We start from the raw sequence: 17,809 nt of genomic DNA, 5'->3' as shown, positions 1-17,809 counted from the left end.
ACTCAAACTAAAAAGGGCCTTAAAAAGCAGTTACAAAAATAGACAACGCTATCTAATTTCTATTTCTGGCTGCACTTACTATTTTCACTTGACGAGGGTGAATGTGCTGTCATTAGGTTATCGAAAATCACAACAAAGACGATTGAAACGTAGGTTGTACATATATAGTTGTAACTATTTTCGAGGATTTAGTGAATGCCAGAAGCTCAAGATGGTAAGGTCGCCCCTGCTGGGTCTGAAAACTTATTCATGGACTTTTATTTTGTAGATCATTCGCTGGATTCTAGTTATTTTCCTGTTGACTGCACTTGAAATATCAATTTCAACCACGCAAAGAACCACTACAACTGAATCATTTCCTTGTATCATTTTTCCGAGCTTTCCATTATGTGCACAATCAACCAAATCCACTACCACAACTACAAAGGACATCACGACCACTGCAGCATCTTCTACAACAGCTGAAGACTTGAAAACAACCACAGTTGCCCCTACAACCACAGAAAATATTTCGACCACCACAAATGCACCCACAACGACAGAAGAAATAACAACTACGACTTCCGCTCCTACGACCACTCAAGAAATACCAACAACTACAATTATTCCAACAAGTACTACTTTAGCTACACCAACAACCGAAGAATCAGCAAAAACCCCTACAGAAGTTTCTACAACTACTGCAGATCCATCAACCACAACTTTAGCTTCATCTACTGATGAAACGACAACAACAACCGCTCCCACAACCACTGAAGAGATTACAACTACTACTCTTGCTCCTACTAGCACTGCAGAAATAACTACAACCACAATTGGTCCGACAACGACCGTTGAAATAACAACAACCAATACTTCTCCTACTGCAACTGAAGAGTTAACAACAACTACTGAAGAGAAAACAACAGAAGTTTCTACAACTACTGCAGATCCATCAACCACAACTTTAGCTTCATCTACTGATGAAACGACAACAACAACCGCTCCCACAACCACTGAAGAGATTACAACTACTACTCTTGCTCCTACTAGCACTGCAGAAATAACTACAACCACAATTGGTCCGACAACGACCGTTGAAATAACAACAACCAATACTTCTCCTACTGCAACTGAAGAGTTAACAACAACTACTGAAGAGAAAACAACGACTACGGCCGCTCCCACAACGGCAGTCTCTTCTACAACGACTGAAGAGCCATCGACCACTACTCTTGCTTCAACAGCAACTGAAGAAGTAACAACAACCACAACCGTAACCTCAACGACCGAGGAAGCAACAACAACCACTACTGCTCCTACTACTACTGAAGAATTAACAACAACCATATCTCCCACAACCACATCTTTAGCTCCAACAACTACTGAGGACAACTCAAACACTGCGTCTACAACCACTGCAGAAATAACAACCACAACCTTATCGACAACCACTGAAGAATTAACAACCACAACGACAGCTCCCTCCAACCAACAGGCTCAACACCACCACCATCACCACCACGAAGTGATTGGACCTCCAGCCTTCCCGCTTCCGCCGCCAGGCTTTCCCCTTCCACCTCCACCATTTCCATTCCTTGGATCCTTGCCAGAGGCTGATCCTGCTGTAATTGCTATACTACCTATTCCGCCTCCGCCGCCGATCCCAGCATTTCCTCGACCACCGCCAAGACCACCACTACCCTTCGGAAACTTTTTTGGATAATGTACATATGCATGTGATCGATCACATTTAATAGCAATTAAAACATTGGTTCTGCAACAAATTTAACTGAGTTTGTATTATAAAATCACGATTATAAGATCAGGATAATGGAATGATTTTGAACAGCCTCTTGCCATCTATAGGTCATAATACAACAAATTTACGTGCTGGCGCCATCTTTGTGTGAGCAAGAGTACTTAAATAATGTAGAGTTGTGTAGAAATATGTATATACATGGAAAAGTAAAATAAAATGTATAATAATAAATTACATTACATTACAAAAAATCACCAGCTAATCATAAAATGATTAAACAATATTATATCGGTTTTGATTTGGACACGGAAGTCATTAATGTCGAAACATCAATCTTCTTTCTTCCTTTTTTTCACCAATTCAATTTGGTTTTTCAGCTATTTAAAAAAAAGGATATTTTTTAATTCCTGAAAGAAGTAGACCCCAATAAATATTCAAGCGTTTGTAATGTACATATAATTCTCATAAATTCTTTATTAATTCGATTTTTAAAATGTCTTGTTTCATTTGTGTTGCCCTCGTGTTTAATTAGTTTACTCTTCAATGCAAATGCCACACATTACATTATATTTAAGTATTCCGTATAAATATTTCTCCTGCAAGCCATCAAGTTCGTTTGGAGTATCTATGTTGGTTTAGTCATAATTATTTGTGGTTAAATAATTTTAGCAATTAATTTATATAATTAAATTCTATAATTTGCCTTGCATAGCGGATCTCCATGTCGTTCTGCACACTCATACATACCAATGTTCCATGTGTTTCTATGAGTTTGTGTAAGTGTTTCTTATTTTAACATGCACATTTATATTTGCAAAAAACATGAAATGCTATTTTGTATTTAAATATTTTATTCCGTATCTATTCAATAATCGAAGGTGAGTAAAAAGCAACAGTTAAACTTAAATGTCTCAGAATAAAAACTTTAAAATTATATACACCTGATAAAAATGAAATAAGATAAAAACTCAGATGATGGTAATCGAGAACAATTAATCCTGAACAGTATACAAATTGTAATTGTAATTTCTAAACTTTAAATACACATTTACCAACATCTATGCCTTACCTCATTTCCATAAATTTTTTTTACATTTTCTTTAATTAATTTTTAGCTTATGCATTGTAATAATTTCTCAAAGTATCACCCTGTGTTTTCTCATAGTTTTACGATTTTTTTTGTTTTTTTCTTCTTTTTCCATTTTCTTAAAATTTACAACAATACTTTAACTTATTTATCATATTTAAATTTTTTAACAAATCGCGCATCTTAAAAACTGGCCCAGAATCTGCGGCTATCCAAAGGATTGAGAGTCCAAAAAAATGCGATAATAAAAGTTGAACAAAATGAATGCGAGTGTTTGTGTATGGCTATTGTAGGTTTACTTTTAGTAGACACTGTAGTACGTTGAACTGCTGCTTGGCTTTATTTTTATTAGAGCCGCCTTGGTATCTGAATTGCATCTAATTTTAGTCAAATTTAAGGAATTAGTTCAAAGGGAAATTCGGAAGAAAGTTTAAGAGAATGTATTGAAACCATCCCTATAGTGAATATCTTCTAATGTCTATGGAAACCGAAGTTGAATGTGGTTAAAATATCGAATTGAGCTCAGTACCAAGCAGCTCTACTATTTTACTGTTGTGATATTTGCAATATTTCTTTTGGTTTTTGTTTATCGTTAAGTTCTATTTTTAATATGCTGTACGTAGTTGGAGGAAAAAACACTTAAAATGTTTTGTTTGAACGAACTTCTTTAGCTACATATGGTTCTGCCTTGCATCCTGTGAGAAAGTGTTAGTCGTCTCAGTTTTGCGCTATATGGTTTGACTATTTTCGCTTAGTTTGGCTTGTGTGTGTGTCTCTTTTGTTTGCAGTGTGTGTAATTCATTTTAAATTTAATTTAAAATAGGAACAACCCCGCCCCCACCACGGGCCACGCCTACTGCTGCTGGACGAGCAGCTGCTCCACCTGGTCGGCGGTGCGGAGCAGGAAGGCGGCACTCTCGCGGTAAGCGGATATCACCTGCCGGGCGGCCGTCACCTCGTTGGCGCTCAGTTTGTGCGGCAGGATGGGCGGCGCTCGAACGGATTGGCCGTCCATCCCGCCGCCGCCGGCCACCAGCAGTTGTTGTTGCTGCTGTTGTTGCTGTTGCTGCTGCTGCTGTTGCTGCTGCAGCTGCTGCAACTGCTGGGTGGCGGTCACCAATGCGTTGTTGTTGCTTGCATTGCTCAGGCTGGCCAGATTGGCGGCGCTCAGCTGCGAATTGATGTTGCCGGTCACGGAGCTGTTGCTGTTGTTGTTGCTGACCATGTTGCCGCCAAGGCCGCTGGTCGGTTTCATCGAGAGATCGGTGGGCGTAACTGGAAAGCAAGACAGTACTATGATTAAGCATATCATTTATAAAACATGGTAGAAGGTAATGCAACCCACTTTAGCCTAACTATATTTGAAAATTTGTCGCATGGTTTACTTACCATTTCCCAGGCCAGCCACTGCAGGGAAGTATCCGGGATAGCTGGGGGCTCTGCCGGCGGCCACGGCTGCAGCTGCTGCGACAAAAGGTGAGGCCGTCGAGGGGGAGCTGAAGTCAGTGGTGTACGGACTGCTGGCAGGCAGACCAGCCCCGTTGGAGGCGCCTGCTCCATTGGCGAGGGTCAATCCGGTGACGCTGGCGCCGCCACTAACGCTGGCATTCGAGCTGAGGGCCAAGGGAGAGCTGCGCGCCGAGCTCATACCACCCCCGCCTCCGCCGGCGGCTCCACCGCCCCCGCTGCCACCCGCAGTGCCCGCACCTCCGAAGGGCAGGACATCCGCGTGCTCCGAATTGGGCGTGGAGCGGGCGAAGCCGACGGCGCTGACGAACGGAAGAGCTGCGGCTGCCGCGCTGGTCAGTCCGGTGGCATCCCCAACACCGCCCATGCCGCAGGTAGCAGTGGCATTGCCGGCGGCCGTGGTGCTGGTGCCGCCGGCACTGGAACTTGTGGCAGCCACCACCGCTGCGGCCGCAGCCGCGGCTGCTGCGGCGGCCACCGCGCTTCCAGGAGCGGGAACTGCGTGCGTGATGGGCTCCAGGCCGATGCGCATTCTTTTGGCGTTCATAGATTCGTTCTCGCAGGCGATGGCCAGGATTTGCTCCGCCTGCACGGATGTCAGATGAGCGGGAGTGGGTCGAGTCTAGAAAAATTGAAATTGAGTTTAGTTTGTGACCTCTATTCTGTATAAAAATTATGATAATTATAAGAACACTGGGAAGGAGGTAAATCACCTTTTATATTTTAGAACTTACCGTATTCTCCCATCCATCGCGGGTCTTCTTGTTGCGCCGACACGATTTCAGATAGGTGCGGATGCGTTTGCGGGATCGGTCGCTGAACTCCGGAAACTGCCGGGCGCAAGAGTCGATGATGGCCTGAATCTTCTCCTTGGGCTGCTTCGAGATGGGAATGATGCGATCGAGATTCTCATCAACGAACAGCCGCACAAACATCTGAAAGGAAGGAATGGACGTTATAGAAACCCGTTTGGCTGACGTGACCAGATGTCTGGCGAATCTTTGGCAACGCTTGGCTTTACATTCGCCGCTCACTCACAGCTCACGCTTTACTCACATTGAAGGCTTTGAGCCGCTCGGGATCGTGTGTGGTGGCCAGTTTCTCGTCCAGCTTGTCATCGGAGTCATCCTCGGACACCTCGTCCTCCTCCTTCTGGCCGGAGGAGTTAGTCTCGTCCTGCGTCTCCATGGGCGAGTGAGCATCCTGTCGCGGCACCGGCGACAGCGAACTGTCCATCTTGCCACTGGCCGCCGCCGCAGCTGCCGCGTTTTGGGCCAGAGCGTTCTGGTACTGCGCCCAGAGACCACCCACCACACTCAAATCGGGACCCTCGGTTCCATTTCGCACCGCCGTCGAGTTCTGGTAGTTCCAGGCTAGTAGCATCAGCTTCAGCTTGTCCGCGTCCTTCATCAGGCCGGCGTAGGCCTCGGACTCGTTGACGAGGCCGCCGCCCAGTCCACTGACCACATCGCCCAGGAGTCCGCCAGCGCCACCTGCTCCGCCTCCTGCGCCAGCTGCCGCCCCTCCTCCACCGACGCCTCCAACGCCCACACCAACCACGCTGGCTGTGTCGGTGCTCACGACCGGTGTTGCCGGAATGGTTTCCTGAAAGGTAGAAATGTGGAAAAATTCTGGTTGAGCATATTATCTCCAATTGATATAACAATTTATAAAACACTTCCATATTGTTAATTTGTATAACCATAGTTTGAACTCGTTAAAATTTTGCCTTAAAGATTTGATTTTAGTATGCAACAAAATTATTAGTTAACATTTTCATCCATCGTTTCAGCAAACATTCAAATATATTTTTTGTTAAACAAAAGTACATTCTCAGTAGTGAATTTTCACTACCGCATGCTTTCAATTTTTCAGCTTTTTTAAGAAATCTGTGAGCGAACTTTTTAGAGACCGCACAAACTTTCAGGACTCAGTTCGATATGCCAAATCCCAATGATTAGAAGTAGAACCAGTTGGAAGTTCGTTCGACCATTTTAAAGAATGCAAAAAGGAACGAATCGTCAAAGAAAGCGTCCCAAAACCCCAGACCGGGCTTCTAGGGGAAAGTTTTACCGACTTTCATCTTCAGGGCAGGTCCAGTTCACCCTCAATCTGCTGCTTTTTTTGTGGCAGTCCATTCTTGGGGCTGCCTTTTTTCACTGTCCGCCTTCTGTGCACTGAAAATTAGTCGGCCTGGTGGGCCGGGGTCGGGTTTGAATCCTGTCCTGCCCCTTTGCGGCCAACACGGCTCTAATGAAACATTTCGCCCAAGACGTTGGGCGTCCGGCACACAAGCATTTTTCCTCCGCACTCTTTGGGTTTTGTGGTTGAAGGACACTCCTAAGGTGGGGCCGTGGCGTTGGGGTTCTGAGATTGGGGATTGGTACTGGTAATGGCAGCACAAATGAAGCTGTGTTCCGTGTGGATGGCCATCGAGATTGAGGCTTCCTTCTTTTTCCCTTTAAACGTGAATGGACTCTAAGTCTTAATTAACATTAATTTGCTCGATCTCTGGGGTATAGGGGTAGTTGGATGCAGGAAATAAATTGTGAAATTTTTGGGCACAAAAGTTTCGTGTGGAACTAAAACTGTTTTCTAAATATTTAAAAAAAAATTTAAAGTTGCGCTTGTTTTTTGTTAACCTGTACCCGATCTCCTTTATCTCCGGAGCATGATGTACTTTCTTTATTTATAAGTTAATTAACATAAGACCCTTTTCGCCTCTAAAATCTGCAGCTGGCCTTGTACTGTTTTGTTTACGTCTTCAACTTGAGTTTGTACCAATATTCTGTAGTTTATTGCCAGAAAGTGAAACAAATATTTGATTTCTTACCTACAGGCTTTCCTGTTTGAACATATATATCATACGGCTCAATAAATAGGAACAACCATCCCACACACATCATGTGCAATTTCTTTTAATTTCTTCAGCACGATTGCGTAGTTGGGTTTCGAATTTGAATTCTCATTAGACTAAGTTGTCGGGCCACAGCTCGAGACCGACTCGAGACTGACAGTTCGCCTCACTCCCTAAGAACCACCCAGTTCCAAGGCTTGTCTCAAGCATCCTCGCTCGCACCGCCCCCGAAAACCGATGTCGTAACCACAAAAACTTTGGAGTTACCCCAAGCCTCCAAACTCACACACACACAAGCTCGCACATGAAAGGGGTGTGGGACTGAGACAAAAACTAATGCATATGTTTAGGCATTTTAATTTATATACACACACACTCACTGACACACGGGGGAGAAGTTCTAAGAAAGCTCACACACACTAACCCCCACCCATTTCCATTGCCATTCCCAATCCAAAACCCTAAGCCCCCAGACCACCTTCTGCTCCGTTGATAAAAGCAACTTCCATTTCATTTAAACTACAATTTCCTTGACAGTGCACAGAGGCAATCCCTGGCAGGGATGTTGTTCGGTCTGGGTACGGGTATAGGATGTGTTGGGCTTGGATAGGATGGGATGGACCGGGATGGGATGGCGACTGGGACTCAGGTCCTGGCAACCCTTTCACGCACTTATGAGTTAAACGCAAATTTTCTTAGCTCCTTTTAGGCGCTGCTCGGCGGGAAGGGGATGGCAGCCTCTGTCTGGAGAAATATGTCATCGGCAGTTGGTGGCGAAGGAAGCGAGGGGACGTAGGGCGAGGGACGAAGGACGAAGGACGATTCCTGCCTGGGTGGTAATTCATTATGCGTGTGCTTAGAGGTTGCCGGCATTGTAGTGGTGGTGTGCTCCAGACGCAGTCGAAGTCAAAGCCTGCTTTTAGGCTGGCAGCCAGCAACGGCACATGTTTATCCTCCCCCTGTCACCTCATCGGTTGTTAGTTTTGGGGGCTGCCTTCTGCATTGAACTCTGCCCCTTCCCCGCTCCCGTCGCTTTTGCTTTTCCCATTCCGATTGCTTTGCTTTTGCCTTAACTAGTAAGATGCCACAAGCCCGCATATTTCTGATATTTAGAGGGGCTTCCTGCCATCCCTCACACTAGGATCGCTGCCGAAAAAGGGTTACAAAATTGTGTGAGCGACTTCAAAAGCAACTCTTCCCATCTCGCAGGCGAGACTTGAAATGGAAGTAAATGCTAGGATTTATGGCCACTGCTTCTGCGTGTCTGAGCGCGTGTGTGTGTGCGTTTTCCTGCTTGGCAGGTGTTACTCATACGCCTCGTGGGCTGCTGTCAGGCCCAAAACAAATTACTTGCCGAGGGAGGGTACAGCCCCTCATCTTTGGCCTGCGGCTGCTGGCTAAGTCAAGGTTGCTCGGGATGAGCTCAAGTCGTGTGGATGAGCAGCTAGAGGAATATCCGTAAGTAGAATCCGAACATCGGCCCACATGCAGTCACACAGACTCCCGACGGAGTTGTTCCGGTTCCGTCTCAGCCTTGGACTTTGAACATTTTTGCAAGTGGTCTAACCTCAAGTCTTTGTCCATTCAGAGTCTCGTCCTCAATTTCAGTTTCGTTTTAATTAATGGAAAATGTGTACACTTTCTTCATGTGGCTAGCTCTTCAATAGTCAAGCATGTGGGGCGAGAGGCTTTCAGGGAACTTGATTGGCAAAAGAAATTGGAAGATATTGCCCTTGCCTTCCTGTGCTTGATTTGAAAGTTTTCTACAAAGAGTTGTATCTCCTGAAACATTGTGCAAAATAAAGGAAGGACCTCTGGAAGAGTCTAGAACGGGCAATGGAATCCTGCAGCCACCTAGCTTCCAGTAGAACGATTCTATTCCAGTGCAGCACAGCAGTTTTTTCTCATATGGGTGCATTCCATTCCGGTTAAAAATCCAGCTGCAACCCTCGAATGCATTAAGTGCATGTACTGCGCAATAGAATATATGCATATATATATATATAGAATATATATATATACATATATATATAAAAATTCCCACAATAAAATAATATCCACGCTGGTCAAAGCAATTACAAAGAGTGAGCGGCCGAACATGGGAACTGCATTCAACGTGATGGAGCCAGTGCACCAAAATAAAAAACAAATAGGGAATATAGAAAAAATCAGTGAATGGTGGGGGCAGGATACGCCAGGACAGTTTCAAATTAGTTACCAGCCACGGTTTTAGCCGACGGCTGGGTGGTGATATGGGTGGAGAGCGTAACAACTCACAACAAATACCCTGCCGTATATATGAAATATTGAAAGCGATATACATAAGCGATATGTGTGCATTTACATAGGATGCATGTGACTCTGATATTTGTATAGGATGGCAAGTTATTTATTTGTTTAGGGCCCGAAAAAGTGACAAAGGCCGCGTTATGAATCAAGTAATAACAGGCTTAGCTTAATAGTTCAAAATGGGGATTATGGCTTGGTAAGCTGTGCATTGATTTGTAAGTGCCGATAGATGATTAAAATGTATTCTTTGTACTCCAATGAACTGCTCGAAAAAACAAAAAGAAATGAACAACTACTTGTTTTTCTTCCCAAAACGATCTTGCCATATATTTTCGCCCTATGCCCAAAAATCTCCCAAGTGACCCTAATCTGAATATAACTGAATGGCACATACATATATACTTCATCCTCCCGAATCATCTGCATTTTTGGAGCCCGGGTGTCGCCGTGGCAACTGCCAGCACTCATACGCCCCGTGTGCGCTTTATAGAATTTTCTATTTTATTTTTTGCACCACACGCACAAAAGCAAAGAGAAGGCAGGTCCAGTGGAAACTATTTTTGCAACTGTTTTAGCTCATGTAGGTTAAACACGAAGTGGTTGAAAGTGCTGGATGTAAAGGTGCAGTAGCATCAGGAGTAGAAAGGAGCACAGTGCCAATTGCCAACAAGAAGAGCAGCTAATCAGAACGGTGCCTCAATAAAATACTCTGCTTATTAATTAAATATGAATAATTTAATATAAGCTTCCCTAATGCTATTAAAGTGAAAATAAATAAAATAAAATCTATTAGGAGTAATGGAACATTATTAACTGCAGTGTATAACCGACAAAGGAAGCATTGCATCAAGGCTTAGTACCGAATGCATTTGTGTATAAATAGAGGGTGGGCAATGAGTGCAGCTTTGAACCACCCCAAAGCGCAGCCTCTGGCTTTTCCGCCCTTAACGGCATTGATGATGTTTTGCTTTTCCATTTTCCACCCAGTGGAAGGCAACATTATTTAGCAAATAAAAAAGGAGCGAACAAAAATTGGCAAAAGCGTTCCCTTCGCGCACTTGATTTGATTTTTTTCCGCCCCTTCCGTTTCAACTCTCGCTGTTGGCCACAAAACGGGTCAAAGTTACTCACATCAGATCGCTTTTTTCGAGTGGGTGGCGGCAGAGGGGGTCGTGTAATCGCTGTGCCGGCTACATACATTTCGGGGCCACTGTAACTAACTCTACATGCCACTCAATCGCCCAACAACAAAGGCACGAGCCGTCGCTTTTTATGCAGCACGCGAATATTATTTGTCCAGCGCCATAAAGTATGCAACATTTTGTTGACCAACGCGAAGTTATCCGCTGAAAGCAGGGAGTCCTTTCAGAATCGAACCCGAACGGGTACCGCTCCTTCCCTGTCTGGTCTGATTAGTTTATGATGTGGTTAGGACGAGACAGCCGGTTGACTGGATCGAATAATGGGATTGGGCTGGGAAATATGGCTTTTACATTTTAGCTCTCCTAGTTTATTTAACTGCTGATGTTTAGTTCCCGTTTAAGAAGGTAAAAGTATTTATTTAATAGTAGCCATGTCTTCAAGTTGAGCATAATAGTAATTGATTAACTTAAATATTTTTATAGTCATTTCTTTTCCTTCGTGCCCGTGGTTGCTCGTCTTTTTTAATCATAGAGTCAAATTTCTCGCACTGACAGCCAAAATCGTTGTCCCTTTGAAGCGGCTCATTTGTAATTTATCCCATGTCCCTCTATATATCGTTTTTTACACGCCCCCTTCCGCCGCATCACGTTCCGAAATTGAAACATAATATTGTCAGACATTGATGCCCGTTTCCTTCAACGACCGCAACCGCACGAGCTCTCTCTTTCCCTGGCCACTTAACCACATCGGCCTCCCCATATTCCCAGCTCCCAACTACCCAAAGGCCCCCATACCGTCGCCCACATTCCAGAATCTGTCGCAGAGGTGCGTAAATAAAATACAAAAAAGAACGCCTACAAGTATGTAAAGAATACCCCACATATGCTCGGGGATGCCCCATATGGACCAGTTAACCGAAGCCACTAGAGGAGAAAAACATTTCTTCGGCCAGGCGGTTGACGGTCGTTTTTTAACGCCTTTTTGCACTTGCCATTTGTGTAACGGCCTTCCCAACTTTTTCCCTTATTTGTATTCCCATTTACAACAACACACGGTGCAAGTGGGTGGTGGGGATATGGGGATGTGGGCGATGGGTAGCGGGTGGTGCATCCCGCTTATCAGCGATTGCAGGCTGCGTGCGTTATGCGTGAGAGGAAAAAGGAGAAAAAAGACAGAGACACAAATGGCAATTGGTGCGCACACATTTTTAAAGGCGGAGCTTTTTTGGTCCTTTTTCACGCACGCACACACACACAGACGCACTCTCGCCGCTCACTGGACAGCATCAGCGGTAGGCTCCATTGCATCAGTGTTGGCGTGTAAAAATATTACGCATGCAAAAATATATACACATATAAAAAGGAGAAAAAAGCGCGTAGCCAGCCGATGTGAGACGAGCGATGCAACGAATGCACCAGCGAGCGTTGGTAAAAAGAAAAAGAATGGAAAGGATATGGGGTTAATGCAACGCAGGGGGGGGGGGGGCCTTATTATCAATGAGGGGGCCATGGAACCGATTTCCCGCTGCGGCGAGGGGTGGTGAAAAAATGCTGGCTCACATACAAGGAAATCTACTTACTCATCTGCCCAGGCTTTGGGCCCAGCCAGACATCACAATTAATGCCCACCACGCAAATGCACGCACACTGGCTGCGTTGTAGGCTCGCTGGGTTGTTGCCCAGTTAATGCCACCCACAGTGGGTGGTTCGACCAGTACCCAGCCCCCAGCCCCTTGAACACAGACACACACAATCCGCCCAGCCTTGCAATAATTTCAACACCCCCTCCGCTTTTGGACGGCAAACAAAAATTGCATTTTATTTTTGGTTTTTGCGCCTGATGGCGGACGCATTCCAGTCCTATTTTTTTGTCCTGCCCCTACAAATCACAAGCCCCACCATCACCCCTAAGTTGCACGCATGTGCCCGTTAGCCGATGCTTTAGCTGAACAAGCCCAGCTGGATGCAGCCGGAAAATGGAGGTGCAATAGTAGGGTCCTGACAGGTGGCGGGCAGCGGGACTGAAGGGTTGGCCTGCGAGAGTGAATCGCCCAAAAGTGGGCACATGTTTTGCCCGCGCAAATAGGTGGAAAATGTTTTTGTATTTTTTCCACGGGATTGTTTTCTATCATGCTCTGGCAAAGCCGTAAGGTAATAAATTCTAAAAGCAAGATTCATTGGATAAAAGATTATTATATGTTGTAAAAGTTGTTGGCACTGATAGATCGGTAGACAAACCATAACATAACAGGTACACAATAAAATATACACAATTGAAGCTCCTAAGCTAAGGTCAAAAGAATTGTAAATCTAGAATATACCTTGGTATATTCCATTAGCTCGTTTTAAAATAAACGATGATAATGGCTTCTGAGGGCTGCGTTTCCTGGTTTAATACTTCTAATGCCGTTCTGGCGCATTTGTGATTAATGATTGTTTGCATATTCTGCCAACTAGGACATTAACTGAAGCTTATTATTTACTGAGCTATTTAGTTGGTACATTGCTTCGCTTGGCTTTCTCAAGTCCTCTTTAGATTTCTTCGAGCCCTCAGCTCAAAAACAACTAACGATACGGCTAATGATGATGATGGGAAGGCCTAGTTTCTACGCTGATTTGCGCTTTGGATTTGCATATGAATTCTCATCATCATGATGATATGAAGATGGCGATGTGCAGAATCCTGTCGACGACACCTGCACGTCGGCACTGCGTTGCAGTTAAGTGAAATCTATAGCCCAGTGCTTCCACACCTCACGCACATTCCGCATACGCCATGTGTGCAGCAGGCCAACAGCATCGTTTTCGGCAAACGAGATGGCGAGACTTTGTCACTTCAGGTGAGAGGGAAAGCCAAACGGCAGTCAAGGTAGCCCAATCCCAATGCCATGCCCATGGGTGTTTGGGGCTTGGGTGTTTGGGAAATGCGAGAAAGGACGCCGATCGACTACACTTAAGCTGACTTAAAGGGTTGGCCCATGCCAGTGGAGGAGCATTGTGTAACATGGCCCATCTTGGCTTATTATCATAATCCGAGTAGTGGGAGACAGAACCATTTTGGTTAGCTAATACATAAGCGAATATGTTGGCGCTTACTGTTTTGGTAAAATAAGATACCACTTATTCAATTATGCGTATGAATACATCTCTTACTAAATCCCCATTTCCGATTGATAATTGTGTGAATATTAGAGTTATTTTTATAATGTTCTCTTCATTAATTATGCTTATTTATGCTTATCTACTTGGCAACAATTAAATCGAATTATTTCAGATTAACTTAAGCTAATTAATGTTTCTTGCATATCTATAATTCCCTCGAACTTCCTTGAACAGGGTAATGGGTATCTAATAGAGGAGACAATAGCCTTTATAGCCTTTTCTTTTGTTCGTAATAGATTTATATTGTATTTCTGATGCAATAGATGTCCGGAAAGGTTGTTTATTAATGCAGAACGGGATATTTTTTCGCTACCTTGATTACATCATTCATGTATGTACTCCGCTGACTGCATGATTACACGGAACGAAAAAAATCGTATGACATTCTTTTATTATCTCTAATATATTTAGTGGTTTATTGGCTTTACTACATCATTATAGATAATAAACAGTTTCCATATTATTTAATTTTGAATATTTTTCTGAACAACTTAAGCAATATTTTTTCTCTGCATGTATGCTTGATAAAAAATTATTTGAATATGCAAATGCCTGGAAAAGAATCGCCTGGTCAAACATTTAAATTTTTTCCAAGCGATCCTTTTTAATATTTCTTTCAGTTTTATTTATATGGTTTTATGTTTTTGTATTGCGTAGTGGGGATAAAAAATAACAAATAGCACATCGACTTATGTAACCAACTGTACAATGGAATAGTGCTCTGCACGCCTCTATTAAATATTAAGTAAATGAAATATTAAAACAAACTAAATGTGTGTGCAGCCGAAAAATCATAACAAATAAAAATTCAAAATTAAACAAAAATCAAAATAACTAAAACACGAAAACAACATTTGGTGTATATAAATATGTGCATAAATATACAGCGAATATTTTTCGATGGGAGGACGCAGTGCTGATTGATGCGGCTTATGCTTTTGCAATTTTTTATCAGCATTTTGCATTAAATATATTTGTTAAGGCTAAAAAAATATAATGACACTCTGCCTAAAATGAAAATGTCAATATTTATTGTGTATACATAATACCTAAAGTTTTTTGGGAAATGTACATAAAGCTTTATATAGATTTTTCAACTTTAAACAGACCTAAAAAGTGTTAATAAAAATATACTAAAATAATTCGTAAAACTTTTTAACCTTTATGCGGACATTATTACAGCTAGAATCTGGATCGTTGCTCTATTAAAACCAAACCTCGTTAGAGAAATCCATTAAAGCGCTGAGATGACTCCTCAGCCATGAATTGGACGTATTCCATCCGGCACCGGCATCCTCTGCGAATGCCAAGCAATGTGAAAAATCAAATTAAGCTTCAGCCATCACGATTTTCATTGCAAACGGATGTGGAGGAGTCCCCATACTAATGCCCCCCATTCCCCAACTTAGACATCGCCTTCGATCGAAACAAATCATAATCAAATCGAATTTCAGTTGATTTTCACTCGCAAAGACAGTCGCAGTGGCTCAGTGGCCTTCTCCCTAAACTAAAGCCCGTGGATGGCGACTCATTGCCAGGAAAACCAACGGGATGCTGCTAAGGTCGGGGGAAATGTGTCTCGAAATAAAGCAGAACCGAGAGGAAAGCGCAAACAAAAAGAAAAAGAGAGAAAAAATCGCACATAAAATTGATGATAAACCATTCCAAATAATATTTTCCTCTTTGACGGTCGGCGGGCGAGGAAATGCGAGGTGGAAACTTCTTGGCACAAGGCTGCGCCGTGGCATGCCTAACTCCTCGGCTCAGGATTTGGGCAGAGGAAATACTCTGAAGTCTGAAGGCAAAATGATGAATTATTTGCTGCCTCTTTCGTTAGGCGTCAAAGTTTCCCCAGTTGCGGGTGAGCTGGCCGATGGGATGGCTTTGAGTATTGGATGAGCAAAAACATAAAAATGAATGCGCAGCCCAAACAAGCGTTTCACGGAAGGTGGAGCCCATAGACCCAGGCTCAACCCATCCCCCATTCCCCATTCCCCACTCACAATCCCCCATTCCCCGTGCAATCCATTCGAGGCAAACGGTTTTTGACACAATTTGCGCCACTGTCTGAATTTTTGGCCCTGGTTGGGTCGAAGTGGGCGGGCCAGTTGGATTGGGTTTCGGTGGTGTCTGCTGCTTGAATGATTTTTAAACGAGGCAAGAAATCCCAAAAGATGCGGCAAACGTTTTGCTGGCATGAGCTCACGTGGTCCCCCCGCTCCGTTTTCCTCTTTGCGCCACGCCTTCCCCTTGGGTCTTACGAGTATCCCTTTTTTTGCTGGTGATATTTTTCGTAAAAATGGGCGTCCTTTATGGGCAGTTCCCAACCCCCAACGCCCAGCTCACCTCCCAAGGCCACCCTCCCCGCGGGCAGCAGATAATACAACAAACATTTTGGCAAAAAGTTTTTTATTATTTGGCTCCCACCATAGATGTTAGAGTGGTAGCTGCAGAAGGGTGATGGGTTTCCTGGTTTAGGTCTGAGACTTCATTTGAAAGAGAGTTTCGGCGTCGGTTTTTTCTGGGCGGCCGGGAGTGAGGGTGGTTACTAGATCGCAGATAGATGCCCGGAAAGGGTTATTTTTCGAGAATTCATTTGCCAAAAGGGTCTGTTGGGGCATATTTGTTATTTAGGGAAGGAGGAAAATTCAGGGTCACAAGCTGTACCGAAGCTCCAAGTGAATAGGTAAGGCGGGTTTTTGTTTTGCAATTAAAATTAAAACGTATTTCTGTTAAATGCTAGTACCTAAATTATGAAAAAGTTTTGTCTGTTAAAAACAGAAGTACACAAGAACGACTTTTAAATGCTCATCATAGGTTGTGAAATAGACTCATAGACTCTTTTTCATATCCGAGGCTTTCAAGAATATTCAAGAAAATTATTTAGAGTGATCTATAGATTCAAATATATTTTCAAGCCTTCTGGAATTTGCCTTAAATTATCTTTTGTTGTCAAAAATCGTTCAGATGTGCTCTCTCAGGCTTTCAATCAAGCACGCTTCTGTACTCTCTGAATTTAGGTCCTGTCTGCAGAAGCTGAGGATAAACCACGACCCCGCCAAACTTTCGTCTCTGCAGGCGGCACTGGGTGGCCGGCGCCAACATAATCAACAACGCCTCCAAGTTGGCATGGGAAGCGGCCCGCTCTTCAGCTGGCTCCCACTCCAGACGACCCCCCATCCACTTTGGCCACACACCACCACCCCCTTAAACACAATCCCCGAAGCGCACTTGAGTTCGGAGCAAAAGCGCCTGAAAGTTGGCAGCACAAAATTTCCAGCAGCGACGGCGTTGGCGGTTTTACAACCTTCGCGTGTCCTCCTACTCCTCGCTGGGCGGTTGTCGAGATGGGGCCGGTCTCGTCCTTTTTGGCGGAACCCCACCAGCCCACGCCACCCGCTGTGAGTTTAGCACACCTAGCCTCGTCATCGTCGTCTAGCAGCGGCAACCTTCGCAAATGGTAACAATTTCAATTTCTCTGTCGCCTTATCGCACCCGCGCACATATGTGTGCTGGGTAGGGGCGGGAGATGGAGATGCGGATGGAGACTGAGACCCAAGTCCAGACCCGAACTGAAACTCCGGCTCGAATCGGAAACCCTCTCGACCCGCGTCCAAAGTTTCCAGCTCAAAGTTACCGATTTGCGCTTGGGTGCAAAAAAAAAGGGAAAAATGCGCCCGACGAGGACGAAATTATTACAAGCTCGAAGGAGAGGCAGGAGCGGGTGCGACGAGAGTGGCACGGCAAAAATGCGTAGCAGATTAGCGATTTAGGGATGTGGAAAATTCGTACGTCTGCCACCCTGGCCCGACCCGCCAGCCCACCAACTCAATACAGGCAGCGAAGAAGGGTTCCCTCCCGAGTTTCGAGGGTCTTGCAACGGGCTGGGCTGCAAACAAAGTGAAACCCGTTAAGCTGCTGCTGCCATAATGCCAACATTTTTCGTTGCATTTTAATCCTTAACAACCAACTCGCCGGCTGGCAAACAAAAAAATGAAGCCCGAACTGAGACAGATATACTTATTTATAGTTTCAGTGACTCCAAAAGGAGTCGAGACCTCTTT

The 17,809-nt window shown here is 44.3% G+C and overlaps 2 protein-coding genes across 3 annotated transcripts in view; one reads left to right on the top strand and one right to left on the bottom strand.

The window, feature by feature from the left end:
- The first annotated feature begins 195 nt into the window (after positions 1 to 195).
- On the top strand, positions 196 to 1,705 carry LOC117137351 (cell wall protein DAN4). Its single transcript, XM_033298753.1, has 2 exons — positions 196 to 214; positions 288 to 1,705. Exons 1-2 carry the CDS (start codon positions 196 to 198, stop codon positions 1,703 to 1,705), a joined length of 1,437 nt encoding a protein of 478 aa, XP_033154644.1.
- A 491-nt stretch (positions 1,706 to 2,196) lies between these two features.
- The window catches only part of LOC117148773 (glycine, alanine and asparagine-rich protein), a 55,474-nt gene continuing 39,861 nt past the window's right edge, over positions 2,197 to 17,809 (bottom strand). For both annotated transcript variants that reach the window (XM_033316373.1, XM_033316389.1), the window contains 4 exons: positions 5,352 to 5,900; positions 5,030 to 5,230; positions 4,218 to 4,917; positions 2,197 to 4,103 (listed from right to left, as the gene is read on the bottom strand). In XM_033316373.1, the coding sequence (XP_033172264.1) occupies positions 3,682 to 4,103; positions 4,218 to 4,917; positions 5,030 to 5,230; positions 5,352 to 5,900 (1,872 nt within the window). In that variant the 3' untranslated portion in view covers positions 2,197 to 3,681. The remainder of the gene's footprint in view (positions 4,104 to 4,217; positions 4,918 to 5,029; positions 5,231 to 5,351; positions 5,901 to 17,809) is intronic.

Source organism: Drosophila mauritiana, chromosome 2L (assembly GCF_004382145.1).
Source record: "Drosophila mauritiana strain mau12 chromosome 2L, ASM438214v1, whole genome shotgun sequence".
NCBI lineage: Eukaryota > Metazoa > Arthropoda > Insecta > Diptera > Drosophilidae > Drosophila > Drosophila mauritiana.
The sequence above is the reverse complement of the archived record's forward strand: the minus strand, read 5'-3'. Positions and strand labels throughout refer to the sequence as shown.